The following is a 17383-nucleotide window of genomic DNA, read 5'->3' on the forward strand; positions in this document are numbered from 1 at the left end:
ATTTTTTTTTTTTTTTTTTAAAGTAAATTGTATGTGTCTGAATATAGTTAGGGCAAAAAACCATAACAGTTCTGAGGTTTCTTTCCTGCTGCGTGCCTTGGAGAGAGGGTTGGGTTCCTGCTGGGTTGGGCTCGATACTGGCAAGATTTTTGGGTGCACTACTGAGCTGAACACTGTTTGATGTGTTGTATACATGTATTTACAATGGCACTGGTGCAAAAGAAGTACTCTGTTGTTTTATAAATCAAAAAGATTTAATATGGAGACTTGAAACTTTATTTTCTATAGAAAGTTCTTTTAAATACGCCCTTTTTCCGTAAAAAGGGGAGCTTAGCTTTACTGATTGTACAATGCCATATTCCAGTCCTTTCTCATAAGATGAAAGACTAGAGGAATCACGTTGGAATATTACAGCCTGCTGAGTCTCTAATTTATAATGCTATCATTCTTTTCTGGGAGCAGGAAGATGTGGAAAATACTGGGGTATTCGTGCAGTCAGAACTGGGCACCAGTCCAGTACAAGGATTAACTTAAATTATAAACATTCCACCAATTTCAGTGCATTTTAGGAGGTTTTCTCGGTAAAGGCCTTGGAACTGGAATTGGGATGTACTAACATTGTGTTAAATATTGAAAACAGTAGGGTTGGTTTTTCTTTTTTTCCCCGTGGAGGAGTGCAAACTATTTTCTCTCTAGGCCTGATTGATTGCCTAGTACTGAAGGAGAAACAGTTCTATTACTAGTCTTGTAACTGAAGTATGCATGATTTTAGCAAGATTCCTCATAGGTGGAGATCAATAACCCATGGTAAAGCAGGGTTGTGGGGTTTTTTTTTTTGTTACATCTGGCAGAGTACAGGAAAGGAGAGCCATTTTGCCACGGCCTGTGCTAAGCTCTAAAGGATTAGAACATGACTGCATATTTTGTATTTCAAGCTGTGCTGTGCATCTTGCACTCTGTGAACTATTTCCTTCCTAGCTGCCTTGGCATTGTTGCAGCCATCACTTGGAAGATCCATGTTCCTGACAAAAAGGATTATTCCTCTAAGCTGGGATAGTTTTAGTAAAACAAAGAAAACCTAATACTGGATTGCAATGGAAATTTAATACCGTTATGAGAGATACGTGTAACTCCAGGTTTGGTTTTTTTTAGTAGAAGGGAAATACCAGCTCTCCCTGAGTAGCGCAACATTGTTCGGTTACTGCATCTCAGCTTTTATTTTGTCTCCATTGTCTATTTTTGCATAGAGTGCTTGCCTTTTATGATCCTGAGCTTAGCTGTCCATGCAAAGATGCACTTTTAAGTTTTATACTGTGCCGTACTCTCAGCTAACTGTGGTGGTAAAACTGAATCCTAAGCTTATTTATTTATGCAAAATAAATATGTGAGAAGTGAAAGGGCATAACGATACTGAAATGCTAACTGTGCTTTACCACCAGCTAAGATCATTGCTGTTTAACTTTCTAGACAGGTGCTTTGTGTACAGTCAGAAGACATTCTTTCCAACGTGGGCAAATAGTTTTGACACTGATGGGGAGTTGTTTGCTTTTAATCATACATAAGCTTTGCAAAGGCAGGTAAGGTGAGGAAAAAAAGTTATGGTCTCTTTCACCAGGAACAGTATCACAGTATCCAAGTAGTTTGAAATTAGGTCTTTTTAAACAACTGATGCCAGCGTGAAGTTCCAATGCATGAGTGTGTGGTGGAATCACAGGATTGTTGTAGTTTAGGTACTTATTTTGTTGTTGGTTTATTTTTATAAATTCAAGTTGTAATCTAAGAGAAAGTAAGTTTTGTTGCTTACCTTGAGGATATCACCAAATCTGTGAACTGTTTTCCATACCAGCAAATCTGCATTTCAGCAAATGGAAGCTGTGTCATGTAGTGTGCCTGTGCAGGGGGATGGGGAGAGCTTAATTTTTTTCTTGGCTTCTTTACAGAAAATCAAGTGTTTTGTTTCCTGACAATTCTGTTGAGCGACCAGATAGCCTTGAAATTGCAGATAGAGCAGATCTGCATGCTGGAGTGCTGTGCCATGCCGTTCGTGTCGTGGGCGTACCGGACGGAATGGCAGAGCTGCGTAGTGGCCTGGTGTCTGTCTTAAGCTTGCAACTTGTTTAATTGCTTTCTTTTTTCCACTGGCCTTTGGGTCAACATCCAGTTTCTGACGGTGGCCAACATCTCACAGGGTATCTGTGGCAAAGCAGAGCCTTAGCTATCAGTGCTTACCCTGCCTGTGCATTCACTTATTCCCCAAACTCCAGTGTGGACACTGCCTGCCAGAAGCATCAGACAGTTGGAGAGCGCTACGGAGATAGCGGTAGGTTACTGCAATGTAAAGAAACTGTATTCAGAGAAATTGTATGAAACCTGGTAATCATAAATGATATGTTTAAAAGACACTGTTATGCTGTAGTGATAAGTGAGATGAAGGACTTTGGATCTACCCAAAGATTAAGCCTTCTTGCAGCTGAAGTGTTGACATCCCCTTGTGATAGTTACTGAAGACTACGATGATCAGCTCATTGTCCTTGTTTCTCTTCTCCAAATCCCAAAGACAAAGCTGCCTTGAGAAGAGATGCTCAGATCCATATGGTGCAGCTCTGGTCTGTTAAATGAAGATGTGCAGAGTTTGTGCTAAATGTCTGCCAGTAAAATTATAGTCATTGCATTTGTACCAGACAAACAGTAATTATTAGTTTCTTTCTTTTCCCTTGCTCTTTTGCTGTCCTAGAACAGAGGAGAATTTTGCTGATGGAGCCTTTCTGCTCTAATACAGAGGTCTTCCTAGGCAACTGACCTGTGCCGCGGTACGTGAGATGCTTTGCAGTTTTGCTGTGCTTTTAAGTAGGAAGAAACTTCTTTCAAGAGGTTAAGAGGACAACTGAAAAAGGATGAACCTAAGCAAAGAGCAACGTAGGCTGTTTTAACACTGGATAAGGATCTTGCTAAATGTAATGACTGTCAGGGATTCCTAACTGTGCAAATGAATGCTCCGCTGCTGTAGATAAGTTTGAGTGCACTAGGCTTTGCCTACCAATACTAACGCTATTTTCCTGTTGGATGTGGCATATTTACCTCATCACTTGGGTGACTGGGGGAGGACAGTGATGGAAATTACCTCATCTCTGTTGAAGGAGTCAAGAGGCTTATTGATCAGACACCTAAAGGACAAGTTATGAGGAGCTGCTGATGCAGGTAAATAGTATATTGGGATAAGATTACACGAGTAATAAATACAAACCGCAGGAAAGCGGCTAGGGGGAAAAAAGATGTTCTGTGGATACTTGAACTGAACATGTCAAAATGTGGAATAGAATAATTAGCAGGGGTTTGTTGTCACCCTACATCCTCCTCCAGATAAGTAAAAGAAAAAGGAAAATATTAGGTCTTACACTTTTTTTGTAAGTTCTTCTAGTTCTATGCACCAGGATCTAAAAAAATAACAGCAAAACACTTACAGAGCATAACTGGCCATTTTCCTTCCACAATACCTCTGCCTCTATTGCAACATAGCTGAGCCATCAATCTGTTCATCCATTTGTTTGATGAAGAGTTATGTTCTTGTTTTTCAGCAGTCCGCAGTGATCCACATAAACGTTTAACTGCAAAATCTGACACTTTGCTTTTTTAAAAAAAAAATTTTAATTCTCTGTACAGCACATACTTGATAAATTCTTTATCACTAAAACTAATTTGGAAAACTTCTACGTTCCAGTAATGAAGTCTCAGAGTCTCTTTTGCCCAAGGTATGGAAGCAGCTGATTTAGAAGTTCAGTTGCACTACTGGAGATTAAATATAAAATGCCAAAGAAACATTCTGAATTTGAAACAGAACTAGCAGTAATTGAAGTGCTCATTCCAGGGCCCTCGTTAGTGCTTCAGTCTGATTCTCCAGGAATAAGTAGTCAAGATTCTTTCTTTTTTCTTTACTATACAAGTGTAAGTTCCTTCATTAATTGCATTTGCAATGATGCTCATGTGATCCTCATTTAAGGATAAGTAACCTGGATATGAGTATTCCAGAAGCTCCTTATCTTTATACCAGCTGTCATAAGAAAAATAATAGAAATTAAACTACAAAATGTCCAGTACAATGCAATATGTGTTAATGAATCTTCTTTCTCCTAGTAAGTTTTGCTTCAGTAAGTGTACAGCACAGATGGTACTTTAACAAAACAAGGTTAAGTTTTACTACATATTTCAGGGCACTATCCTGAGTAATGTAGGGGCTTGAATCTTACTGAAAGTTGATGGGAATTTGGGTCCTCAGCCAAAACTAACTCATGGACTTGGGCATATCTCTCTCAGTTTTAGATACATCCAGAAATAACATGCTTGTACATCAGTAAGGGCTAACAAACTATTAATTGAAAGGGTAAATTTAAGACTGTGGTTTTTTGCAAAATATGGGCCAGGGAATTTGACTTGGTGGTAAGAATTATCTTTGTGCTATATATGTGAATTGGATTTTACCCTTTTTCAACTTGGCTTGCTCATTTCTGATAGCTCTGCTTTCAGACTAAATGCTTTGCAATGTTACGAACAATATTTGCACACTCCCCTCTCAGTTAGCCAGCCACCCCTCTTTCTACTCTGGGTGCCAAGTGAGACAGTGACATGCTCCAGAAGATAAACCGCATTCTTATTTACGCTGTTTTGTCATTAATTCCATAATTGGTGTGTAAGCTGCAAAGTCTCCTAAAGGACTGGAATAAATGATAGAGCACTTACTAAACTTTGCCTTTTTTATGAATTATCTTCTGTCCGCAGCGGAAGGTGACGTTCCTGCCTTCAGAAACAGTCTTGGTTTTTGTCCTTGGCGGGGGCAGAGTAGGGGGGACCGTTGGAAATGGGAATTCTATCCACCAGAGGTGAGAGAAAGAAATGGCAAAAGTCAGCACATCTCATTATCAAGCTTTGGTCATTGCAAAACACTTTCATGGAATAATGTTACCACCTAAGGAACCTTAAAAGTATTAATCTAAAAATGCCTCCTACTGAGCAATCCTTGGATGGACATGTAATGTTATTCATATGCAAAGATAACAATTTTGTGGCATGTAAACTGACAGAGATGGATAAAAAACCACTTGCCTGTTTCATATATATGGAAGAGTATACGTTCAGTATATGAACAGTCCCCTAGAATACATGGGTTTGTAATTATCTGACTGCATCTTTGCATTAATGTGGTCTAAAAAAATACCTCTCTACTAGAGAGAGAGAGGTATTAGTTATATGGCACATCTTCTTAAAGTCAGTAAGTATTTATCTGAAGCTTAGTTCCACAGCTGCAGTAACTTGACCTGATCCTGCATTAGTCCCCTATCTGGATTCATAAAACTGAGAGACTAGATAGACAGATTAACATACTTTATCTCTTTTTCTGCAGAGCAGCTCAAGTCCAGCTGTGCTTGAGTTGTCATTTGTCTTGTCTATGTCCCATCACTGCATCAGGAGCTGTACTGCATCTCTTATCTCTGAATTTAACACATCAGCACCTCACTTCCTCAGTTGGGTCCAAAAGGGAAGCAGTCTGAGGCACATGGAGCAGCTGTGTTTTCAGAAACTCCCTATCATTAGTTCAGTTAAACTAGAGAGGAATGGGACAGTTTAATGTTCTAGTCCACAAATGTTTAAACATAAAAGCTGCTTCCTATTTCCAAGCCTTGATCTTGGCTCAAATGTATGAGGCCGTCTCTGCTCTGCTTCTCATTAGAGCTGGATGGGGCTAGTCACTTGCATCCACTGATCTTTAGTGTGGAATTAAGATCCTGCCTATCCCTGCAGCAACCACTGCTTAACTTTTACCTCCTCCCTCTGTGCAAACTCCACCAAGAATCCCAGAAGAAAAGTTAGATACCGTAGCAGAAGTCACAGGTAGATGGACAGTGCTTTTTCATCAACTTCCTGCGTTTCTCGCAGAAACCTTTTTGTGCCCATGATGGGCACATAAATAATCTGTCTTTACATCCTGAAACAGGAGACAAGGCATTAGAGGGATTGGGGTAGACTGCTCCTTCTGAGAAACAAATTGACATTTCACTTAAATCAGATTGTTCAGTGCAAATGGTAGAGCTGAGACAGGAAGGAATCTAAAACAGGAGTACAATAAATAGAGCAGGGTGCCATTATTATATGAGCAGTGGGCTAGATAGATACTGAGCTACGTTCATGCAGTAGCATCAGTGATTCAAGAGAGTTGCTATTTCTAAGCCCTACACTAGGTAATGTTTGAAGAGTAGCAGGCAAATGTGTCAGAGCTCGAGAGAATCTTGCTACAGCCTGTTTGGTTTGCAGAGAGTTTTGTCATGTTGCATTAATACATCTGAGTCCGTCCAAAAGAGTAACAGCCGTTTGCCTTCCCCCTTTCTTTGCATGTGAGCTTTCCCTTTGTGCACCTGATGCTTGCAAATGTACAAATGCATGTCAGGGCTCTCCATGGCTAAAATTAGCCTTTTGTTCTTGTATAAGCCACAGTACAAAAGGCCCAAAGCGTCCATGCCCAGAGCTGGTTGCTGGGCTGGGGCATAATGAGCTAGGGATATGAGAACACACACAGTGCCTATGCCTCTGCGGAGGCAGCTCACAGCAGTCTGAAGACAGAGTAGACTGACCCCTCTGAAACCTTTACTCAGAACTGCCATCTGGGGAGGTGGAAGCATGAAGTCTGTAAGATTTCCAGCCTCCTGACTATCACATTTGAAGCTAGTAGTGCTGGAAACAGACAATGCTACACCTCCTTGTAGCTCTACTTCGCATAAAAAGGAGTAAGATTCCTCCTGCCTACTGCTCACTGGCTTACAGCCTAGTCCTGCCAAACAATGAGGGTCTAACACTGAGAGCTCCTCAGGATCCAACTGATGCTTTAGGCAAATGTGCTTTATACAGAGGAGCCCAGAGCACAACCCTGCCTTCCTTACCGTAAAGTCTGTGAATTCCCCAGACTTCATCTTGAGAGATGGTCTTTTTCCCAGTCAAAGTGGCGTTGATGTGCATGAGGGCATTGGGGTTCAGGGAGTGCATAAGTCCTAAGGCATGTCCTATTTCGTGAGCGGCTACATGTACCAGATCTGTAAGCCAAACACCTGCAAGAGAAACAGAAGAGCAGCTGGCATTGTGTAGTGAAGTACATTTGCTAATCCTGGTGTAAAACCAGAGGAAATATTTTAGCACAAGGACAGTATGGTCTCATCAAAGGTTGCCCAAGTTTCATCTTCCCTGTAGCTGCTTGGGTGCAAGTAGACAAGCCAATTATTTCCACATGCTTCTAATTTCAAACAGCTGCTCTGCCAGACTACAGGAAGACTGCTCTGAAACAGCAATATTTGAAATGAAGGCAAGTGCCCTGTGTAATACTTAATTACTCTCGTCAGCTTCCTGCAAATGTTGTTCCCACAGCCCAGAGCTGTAACTGGAAATGGCTGTTCGGGAATGAGATTGCTAGCTGGAATATTCCAGTATGAAAGGGCCTCCAGTTGACCTCGGCATCTCCCATAGCCTATAGGTCAAACTCAAGTTTCTCGGAAGCATCTTGAAGCCTGCTTCCAGCAGAGGTGGATTTTAACTGAAGGACGACTCACAAGAGGTGTTATTACTGACACCTATCTTGATATCTTGCATAATAAATTAATACACACTGACATTCTTGCTTTAAAGATCATCTCTCCTAGGTCTTTGTCCCTAGATCTTATCTGTTGCTGTGCTTTGGAAAGCAAGAAGGATAGGAGAAGTCCCTCTGTGTCACCTAAAATCTCCCCTCCTCTGTTTTTATTTGGTGAAAAGCAAAATATCTTATTTTCAAAAAAAAGTACTGAGTTGGTCATATAATATGAACCAAATTTGCTAGTTAGTCAGGGACCATCTGCTTTTAATTTAAATTTAGTTTTGACATTGCTTAAAAAAAAAATCAAGAAGAAAAAAAACGCCAAGCTATAAGTAACACAGACATTTTTAGGTGCCCACAAACCCAAAAATGACTACAGACCCAGGAAAACTAAAATGTAAACAGCCATGCCGGCAAGTAAAGTATTGAAGTAATACAACATGGCCCTTCTCAGAGATGCACCTGCCTGGGCAGAAGCCAGACGTAATTATTGAATATGCATCTGAGCTATCGAGCAAGTCCACTGAACTATTCAGAAGGAGATGGCACTGCCACCCAACATGGTCCCTTATAGCACTTCAGTCACATGACAGCAAGGCCAACAACTTCCAAAACTACAGAAAATCACAACCATTTCTGTTGGCTCTTTCCCATACTGGGTAAACCCCAGAACAAGGACTAAAGCCTAAATCCTACAGGCATTAATTATGTGCTTCCCGAGACACGTGTTACCTTTTTTCCAGCTGAACCGTGTATTTCCCAATATCCAGTATTCGTGGTCATCAAAATGGATTTCCCCGTTGGGTGGGAAGAAGGCATGAGCAAGTTCCCCTGTTGTTCCATCAAAGCAGTGGTGAATGAGAGACTCCAGACAGTCTGTGTGATTGATAGAGTAGAAGCCTGTAAAAAAAGAAGCAGATTTAGTGTATCTAGCAGGGTAAGCCCATCCAGGACAGACATCCATAAACTTGTGGTTTAGTAAAAAATCTCTTACGGTATCCACATGTTTTCCAACCTACGGAGCCACAAAAGGAAAAATAAATGCAAAGCGATTGTCAGGAATGATGGCTCTGTGATGCAAACTCTACTCAGCCCTGTGATGACCCTGGATTTAGAGCTGTTTCCAATGGACGCAAGTGAGTCTAGTTTTCAGAAAGGAATGCTGAGCTCTTTTTGCAACATCACATGGACGCTTTTTTTTTTTGAGAGAGAGAAGTTAGACAGTGAGATGATGACCCCAGGATGTAATTGCTCCATTTTAAACCTGAACAGATAGCCTTAGAGTCATAGCTGCTCGCCGTCTTTCTGCTAGCATCACAACAGCATCGCAGTGTACCCTGCGTCCGCTGCAACTGGGCCACCTGGAGCTCACATGTGGCAGCCGGACAGGCCCCCGGGAAGGCGTATCATGTGCCTGTAAGTAGCGTCATGCAACACCAGAGTGAAGAGCATGTTGCGAAACAATGGTAAATCTCAATATTGCTGCCATCTGCACAGGAAATAATTATTTCACACAGACCATAAATCCCAGGAAGAATTTACATCCGGAGTTGAGACTGAGCAGATAACGCCTCAGCACTAACATTTTTCTAGGCCCGAGAAAGGATGTCACTACTGCATAGTGGTACAGGGGCAGAAGGGAGGGGAGGAGAGAGAGGACAGAGAAAAGATGGTGCTTCAACAGGATCAACAGAAGGGAGACTAAAACCATAAACAAGCTGGAATCCGTCACCTGCTCTTTGGCTCTGTGTGACCTTGCATATGTCATTTCACCTTTCACTATTCAGTTTCCCCATCTGTGGAATAGAGAGAATCCTGTCCCAGTGGCAGATTTTGAGGGTTAGTTCTTGTCAAATACGTAAAGCTTCCTGACTGCAAGATTCACAGAAAGTGTTAATTATGAAATTAACATCTTTTTAGAGCAACTAGAAGTAGTTTCTCTACCTAACGAAAGGCAAACGATGCCCCAATCCTTGTCCAAGAGGCCCTGCTGAGTCCACACAGCAAAGGAGGACTGTCTCCTGCCTCCGAACTCCTGGTTTACGTACTGAAATTCTGCAAGTCCCTTGTGGAGTTAACAAACGCAACCGTGTTCTGTCAGCGCAGGAGCCCGTGCAGTCTTACCTATTTTCAAGTCACTAGCTACGTGGCGTGGCACTTCTCTGAAGCTGAATGGTGAAACTTCACTCCACATTCGGAACGCAGCTGCTAGTCCCTTGCGTGTGTCCCTGGCGTTTATAAGGTTTCTTGGGAAGGACAGGATTCTGTAGGAAGACAGAACAACTTCAGGAAAATGCTGTTCCCTTCTCAAACATCAGCTGAAGGCTCTCAAGGCTGCATCAGACAATCAAGTCTTTCCATTCACTCTAATAGGTTCAAAACGGGAGTAGCTTGAACTGGATATTAAGAGTATTTAATAAAACCCCTACAGGGACTAATATATTACTGATATTCTTTTCAATCACATGTTCTGGACTACAGCTCTTGTCCTTCCTCAAGCACATCATTTTAGACGAGGTTCTCTTGGAAAACTGTTTTTATCCCAACATCTCCCAGTCTGTTGTGCAGCATTGCTAGAAGAGGAAACAACTGCATTTCAGCAGCAGACTTGTAACTCCTATTCATAACACTTAGGCTACGATGTATGTGCACACACTGAATTATAATACTCTTAGGCAGAACTTTTGAAAGAGGGTTCCAAAGGATATTAAAGGTTTGATAGTAAAACGAGTTATTTCCTTTGAAAAAATCTCAATCACTTGGGAGAGAGACTCGAGAGAGGTTCCTGTTTAGGCCACAGGTATAGATACAGCTGAACTGTAAGAAAACTACTGGTGCAGGATGGCAGAACCATGGAAATGTACAGATGGCTCCTAGAAACTTACCTTGTCCCAAAAGAAGATCTGCATTCAGGAAATTGCCTGAAGTGTAGCAATTGGGAAAAGTTGTGTATATTCTGCTATCCCCTCTGGTTGTATTTTAGCTATGCTGTTTATGTTCTCCCTTCGTCCCAGCACATCCTAAAGGGAGCAGAAGGTTTCGTATCAAGCCAGGCTGTTAACGAGTGTAAACCTGGACACTTAAGACTATCGTGAGGCTTAGCCTGTTTGGGATGAGCGTAAAGGGAGATACATGTTCTCTGCTCAGCGTGAAGGAGTCAGGTTCATGCCACCCACTCATTCTTTGTCTGGGCTTACAGGCAGAACTAACCCCTGCTGCCCACCGGGAAGTCAACATGTACTGATCAGCACTGCAGCATCACCCACGGAACAACGCAACAACCACCACCGCACATGGAGCAAATAAGGCCAGTGACAGTTACAACGAGACTTCTGTGTAACTGACGGTGTAACAGCTACTAGAGAACAGAGGTAACTGCAGCATCAGCCACACCTTGCAAATTATCTTCCCAGCCTGCATTTGGTGACCTTGAGATACTCCCCTTCCTGCTTCTGTGGAGAATAAAGGGGTTAGCACAGAGCTCTCGGACAGACATAACTGCTGCTGTCCTTCTGCCCGCCCCGCTTGCCCTCACTCCTTACCTCCACTGCCTCAGGCAAACCCACTGCAAACAACGCTTTCCTTTCCTGATAGTTGGTGACAGAAAACTCTCCCACCCGTCACAGTCACAGCCTTGTCAGCTTTCCACAGCTAGAGTGTGAGAGAGACCCTCACAGCTCCGTAACGATGTCCTCAACCCAATGCCAAGAAAAAGCTGCAACACACATTGCTACTGCCAGAGGCCACTTTCACGCGTTTTCTGAAATCCAAGGTAACCTGCCATTCAAGCCACTGCAGTTTAACAGTGATTGCAGCTCTCTCGAGAGGTCAGGTTTGGGGCTTGCTCTGTACTTTAAAGTCAGGAGTGGATGGAGGTAGTAGCCACATTAAAAGGACCTTTGTAATCACATAAGACATTGAAAAAAACCTGATTTGCCTCTTTTGTCCCCAGGAAGGTGCAGACTCTCAGCCAGGAGTGAACAACAGGCCTTTCTTCAGTCAAACATCCAGGACTCCTGCTAGTCTGAGGTTTACTGTGACAGTCTGATTCTACCTGCCAGTGCTCATCTTACGAAACTGTTTCTAAGGGGATTCCCTGAACCTTGTTCTGTGTGAACTCACGCTATGTCACCTGAAAAACATTCAACAATGCCATTAATATTTTCCCAGAGAGAAAAAGCATCTTTTCAGGATGCTGCCACCACAGCTCATCGCACTGGACAGTTTCAGGGGCTGTTCAGCCACTGCTAAAGCACGGAAGAGAGCTGCTCCAAGGCTGAACACCGAACAGGATTGACATTGCCTTATGCCAGCACAAGCAGTAGAGCCAGACTGCAATGAGAAACAGTTCAGTGTGAAAATCCATAGGACTCCATCAACTTTGGCTCTGAACAGCCTGCTTGTTGAAAGCAGGACTAGCATTGCACATTTACATAGCTCCATCATATCAAAACCAGACCACCCTATGGCTGTGTGGTACTGCTGAAATGCTGCTGGTTCTGAGCAGTGGTAAACCCAGCTGGAAATCAGTAATCTGGACAGCCACTTTCCGTGGCAGAAATGTCTGAAAATATTAGGGTTAACATTCGCTCACCCTAGAATTGCCAAGGGCTTTTTATTGTTTATTTGTTAGTAATCTAAGAGTTGGCATCCTTTCCCAAAGACAACAGGGAGAAAGATTCCTAAAAGCACTCAGCACTAACAGAGCTCTGTCCTCCTGAAATCACAGAACCTTTCAAGAACAATTTCCTTCAGTGGTGATTTAGGTTCATACAGAGCTCTTTTAAAAATACCAGCATGACAGAGTTAATATTCAATTCACCACCTTCTGAGGGCAGTCCCTAGTTCTGCGAAGCCTATCTGTCTGACACCTGAATCTGTCCCTGAACAGTTAGTTTTTCTGTAAGTAGCCTCAGCATGCAGCCATATGTGCCACTAGCTTCTAATGCAGTGATGATGCTTCACATGATCCACAGCTGAGGCGAGAGGCGTAGCATTTGTAGAAATACTTCCTACTTTAGCGTGGCTTTAGCAGCTATCCGTTCGCTAGCAAATGGATTAGCGATATTCATAAGGAAAGGTTTTTCATGGCAGGAAAAACTCAGACCCCAGTGTAACTCTTAGGGCTAATGCAAGTCCGTACTTGTATGTCAAGTTGAAGTGGTCCCACTTCAAGTGCCCTGGTGTGATCGTGTATCGTTTTCTCCGTGCTGGAGGCCGAGGTGGGAAAGCTGGACCGTGCAAAGCAGAGGCACTCGCTCCATGAAGACCAGGTGATGTAGCATCTTCCTTAAAAGACAAAACAGGAGGTTGAAAAGATGGGAGAGACTGCAGGATTGAACAGTGTAAAAGGAAAACTATCAGGTATGGGACATTTGGAGGCTGGGGAGCACAACCGGTACTCCTTTATGGGTGTCTAGGGGACAAGACTAGTGCATCAGCTGGTCAGTGCTTTGCAAAGTATGCCTGCTCCGAGTGTGCTGAACAAAACCAAGACAGAGCAAAAGAGGGGCTACGCTATGAGGAGTTCTTGGAGCATGTCTTAGATCGGACATGCAAGGAAAGGAAGGGAGCAGCACTCCTCAACACGGGATCACAGAGGATCGGTGCTGTAGGCTCCCTTGAGCTGCTGCATAATTCCAGAATAGGGCACTGCCGCCACTCCGCTCTGCTCTCGGAGTGCAGCACAGATGGAGCAGAAATGAGGCCTCAGTAGGCTTCTGGCCACGGTGAGTCTGCAGCTCTTCCTGGAAAGTTTTCATTTCCTTTTCACTTTGCTATTGCTCTCCAGCCTCACCACAGAAGAAATGAAATACCGGACAAATGAGTAAAACAGGCAACCCTTTGTGCAGAGAGCTCTTTATAAAGCTGCATTGTGGATCTGAAATGCCTTCAAAGTAAATAGGAGCACTGGAAACCCTGGAGTGCATTTAAAGCCATCATACAGTAAAAGACATCAAATTTCGTGACAGGTCTGACTCAAACTATAAAAGCCTTTTAGTCCTGAGTAGTGGAGGTAAAAGAATGGGATCCAACATGGTTCTCTGGAAGTCCACCCGCTCTGCCTCCCTTTTTCAGGACTAAGACGCTGAAAATCTCTTGGTCATCTTTGCTGCAGAGGCCCCAAGACACTAAGCGATATGTATAGTGGCAACGTTACAAAAGCTGCACCAGTACGAGTTTGTTCAGCCTCACAGCACATTCTACAGGAGGCAAGAGCTGTCTTCATTTTACTCACGGAAGAGCTGAGGCTCTGAGAATCAACATAGCATATCCCTGGTCTCACAGCAAACAAATGGCAAGAAAAGACAAGAAGCTCGAAGCAACAGCTGCCAGATACTGCCCAAATCACTAGCATCTCTCCATGACTGGTAAAAGGCTGAGGGACTCTATCCTAACAGGAAACCAGCCTCTTTCGCTCATGTCTGTGAGCCAGGCTAGCTTCTATCTTGTTCTGATCTCAGTATCTTTCTTTCCTAGAAGGACAGTCTTTCTTCCAGCTCAGCTATGGGTCTGACTCACAATTTGAAATCAGCAATGTCTTTGAACGTAAGGAATGCAAGGGCCATAGAACGTCACCTATGAGACAGCGATGTTAACTGATACCTTGCCTTCTAAGCTGCAAGCTTTTGGCAGGGTATTTGATCACATTCCTGGGAGCCTTCAGATGCCAGTTTGCTCTTGAAAGAACACACAGGATCACGTTTCCCTTTTAACCTTTGTCACTTTGTTTGCTGTATTAAGGGATCTGGCTGAGGAACTCATACTTTTTGGTTTGCTCAGCTCAAGGCCTAGCCCCTTCTTCACCAAGGCATGTGTGATGTGAGTACACTGGCTGTTGTCCCTCTCCCTTCACCTCCAGTGGCTTTTACCTCTGATTCTACTCCGAGAATGCCATTTTCCCTTGATACGAACGGAAAATTTTGCATCCTTTTGAGCTGCACAGACAAGGTGGAGGATCAGCTAGCCTGTGTATCAATGATCTGTTGGAGCTGTAAGAGAAGCCTGGAGAAGATTAGCTCATAATTACAGGATAATAAGATGTTTTCCCTTTTTTTGCAGTTCTTTCAAGTAGGGTAGAATTAGGCAAATCCTTTCTGCCTTTGTTGTTTTCTCTACGATCCCTTGCCAGTATTGGGGCTGATTACACATTCATTCTGGCATCAGTCAGGAATAGCCCAGGATTGCTAGTACTGTGAATTCTGTCAGTCTGCGGGCTCTGACAGCTTATTATGGGATGAGGTAAGGTATTAACGCTCTTCAGTAGCTGTCTGTCTTTGCGATATGATGCTCCTGCTCCTTAGCAAAGCCAGCAGAACAGGCAGTGCATTTGCTTTCTAGCCTCTATAATTCACAGCCCAACTGGTGCCATTTCCAGTTGATGATAACACGCTGAGCTGTAAGCTGCACAGGCTGAGTAATGGACACTGCCCATTCTGCCTCCTCTGCCACTGGGCTATTAAATTACACCAGCATAGGGTGAAATCTTGAGGCTCTTTCTTTAAACCCATTTGGGTATCAGCAGAGGAAAATTAGATAGTCAGAAACAGCCTGCTGGCTGCTGCTTCTACAAGGAAAACTCCTGCAGCCCCAAGGGAGAAAAATTACTGTCTTTTCTACGACCATCGAGCTTAAAACCCTAAGGCCATGAGTGCTGAACAAGCAAGGGGGAAAAGAAAAAAAAAAAAAAATCTGTGTCCCTAGTGAACTTATCCTCAAAATACAAAACAAAGTAAGGGCGACTCAGGTCCAAACAGCGATCACTGAAACCTGTATCTGACCCAGTCACTAGATCAAGAAAGGTGCAGAGGGTTGAGTTCTTTCGCCCAAACATTCGGCTCAGTCTCTGTTCTGCTCTAGTCTTTGTTCTACCTACCACTGGTGCAACAGGATGCTTTTAATTAAGAATGTGTTGCAAAGTGAATTGGGAAGGGTGGGGTACCACACATATGCTGTAACTCAGATGTAGGATTCTGACAGAAATGGAATGACCTAGTTAAAAATTTCATAGTATAATTTTGATCAAAGGATCTGTCTGGATGCCAAAGAACCAAGACTATGGGAATACTCAGAACTGGAGAAGATGTCAGCCGCTCCCAGGAGGAAACCCATTCGGCAGTGGGTTAAGGTCTCAAACATTCAAAAAGCTTGGGAGGTGCTAGAAGGAGAGGTGCTTCAACTCTCTCTCTCAACAACTGCAATAGACACCAACGTGTATAAAGGCAGACACTGGTCAACATCCCTGCTCTGCGTTATTTGCCCTGTGCAGTCAGACCTCCATTAATTTACTTCACTGAGTTGTAATGAATGTAATTCATTCCCCTCTCTCTCTCCTAGTCATGCAGTTCCCCTTTCATAAACTAAACAGTAACATAACTCTGCGGCTTAGCATCAATTCATAAGAGCCCTGAGCATGTGATGCAAACAAGGGGTGCTATTGCCTGGATCTTCATGAACACAAACAGCAGGAGAGGATGTAAGCACTTAGAGAAGATTTTTTTTTTTTTTTAAATAAAATTAAAAGCTAAAATTAAGCTAAAAGCAAAAATTAAGACCAGCTTCTGAGAGTGCCAGAGCCTTCCTACTGTTCCCTCTGACCAGTCTGTCCCAGCGTATCTTGCTAACGGACGGACCTTGAAAGAGAGTTAATATCAGCTAATAGTTTCTGTAGGTCCAGCATTAACTCCCAGTTTAGATCTGACACGCCACGAGCCCTGCCTCTGGAGTTCCTAGGAAAGGTCAGCTGCTATGGAAATCAGAATATATGCATGCTGCATCAGACTAGGCTGGGAAAGCAGAGGTACTCAGAAGAATAGGCAAAGCTCTGAGGGAAAACAACCCAAATCTTTTGTGCATTCACTGGTTGTCTGCAAGCTGCATACACATCTCTAATAATCTGATTCTACTTGGATGCATAATTAGCTTTTAGGATCCTTTGCAAAAAGGGACTCAAACAGCCATAAACAGATCTTGTTTCCTTAACAGTTACTTACATATTGTTTAGATTGCTTCCTGAATTTATCCGTCTTCTAAAAAGAATACACATGCACATATATTTGATGTCCCCGCTCCCCTTTCAAGCATTTGAGAATTAGATCCTTTCCCCTACCTGACTTTTCTGAACTGCAGCTCCAGCTGGATCTCCCACAATAGCCAGCAAAGCCACCACAGGGAATACACATAAAAATCCCACAATGGTTCTACAGCCATTGCTCTTTTTCTTGTCAACTGAGAGGAAGCTCTTCCTTCTGTCTGCAGAAAGTTGTTCTGCTTGATCCATGTCGTTCTTTAATACTTTTTAGAGGGAGATGCGACAGATATTAAGACATTCTCTTCACAGAATGCATTGGTAATCCTTTTGCTCACAGTTGCATTTGGAGCATTTGTGAGTAGCCTTGCAGTTACTGCCAAAGTTGTGCAGAATCACTAGTTTCAAAAAGCCCTAAAAAAATAAAAAAAATGTAGACTTTACATTAAGCCTCTTTCCAATGTGCCAAAGATTCTCTTAGCCTCTGCCAAGTGTATCATATTACTGCAGCTGAAAGTTGGGCTGGCGGAGGAAAAGCAGCAAAGTGAAACAAGCTGGGATGGACATGAACTCTTTTCTTTAACTGACTGTATAATCAGCAGAGGACAAATCTGCAGTTGTCAGCTTTATGTAATGAAAAAATTGGGGGAGGGGGCAGAAAAAGGGAATCCAGAAGCCAGCATCATGCCCTCGGAATGTTTCATTAGGGATGCTTAACGCTAGAAGAGCTGTCATTTGTCAGGGGC

The 17383-nt window shown here is 43.0% G+C and overlaps 1 protein-coding gene across 1 annotated transcript; it reads right to left on the reverse strand.

Annotated features, from left to right (window-relative positions):
* Window positions 1–1577: 1577 nt before the first annotated feature.
* MMP23B (matrix metallopeptidase 23B) lies at window positions 1578–16889 on the reverse strand. The gene is made up of 8 exons (XM_009274165.2): window positions 16719–16889; window positions 12753–12898; window positions 9734–9873; window positions 8342–8509; window positions 6927–7091; window positions 5867–5977; window positions 4735–4861; window positions 1578–4048 (listed from the first exon to the last, which is right to left on the reverse strand). Exons 1-8 carry the CDS (start codon window positions 16887–16889, stop codon window positions 3874–3876), a joined length of 1203 nt encoding a protein of 400 aa, XP_009272440.1. The 3' UTR covers window positions 1578–3873.
* Window positions 16890–17383: the final 494 nt, after the last annotated feature.

This window comes from Aptenodytes forsteri, unplaced genomic scaffold (genome assembly GCF_000699145.1).
Source record: "Aptenodytes forsteri isolate BGI_AS27 unplaced genomic scaffold, ASM69914v1 Scaffold16, whole genome shotgun sequence".
Classification (NCBI taxonomy): Eukaryota; Metazoa; Chordata; class Aves; order Sphenisciformes; family Spheniscidae; genus Aptenodytes; species Aptenodytes forsteri.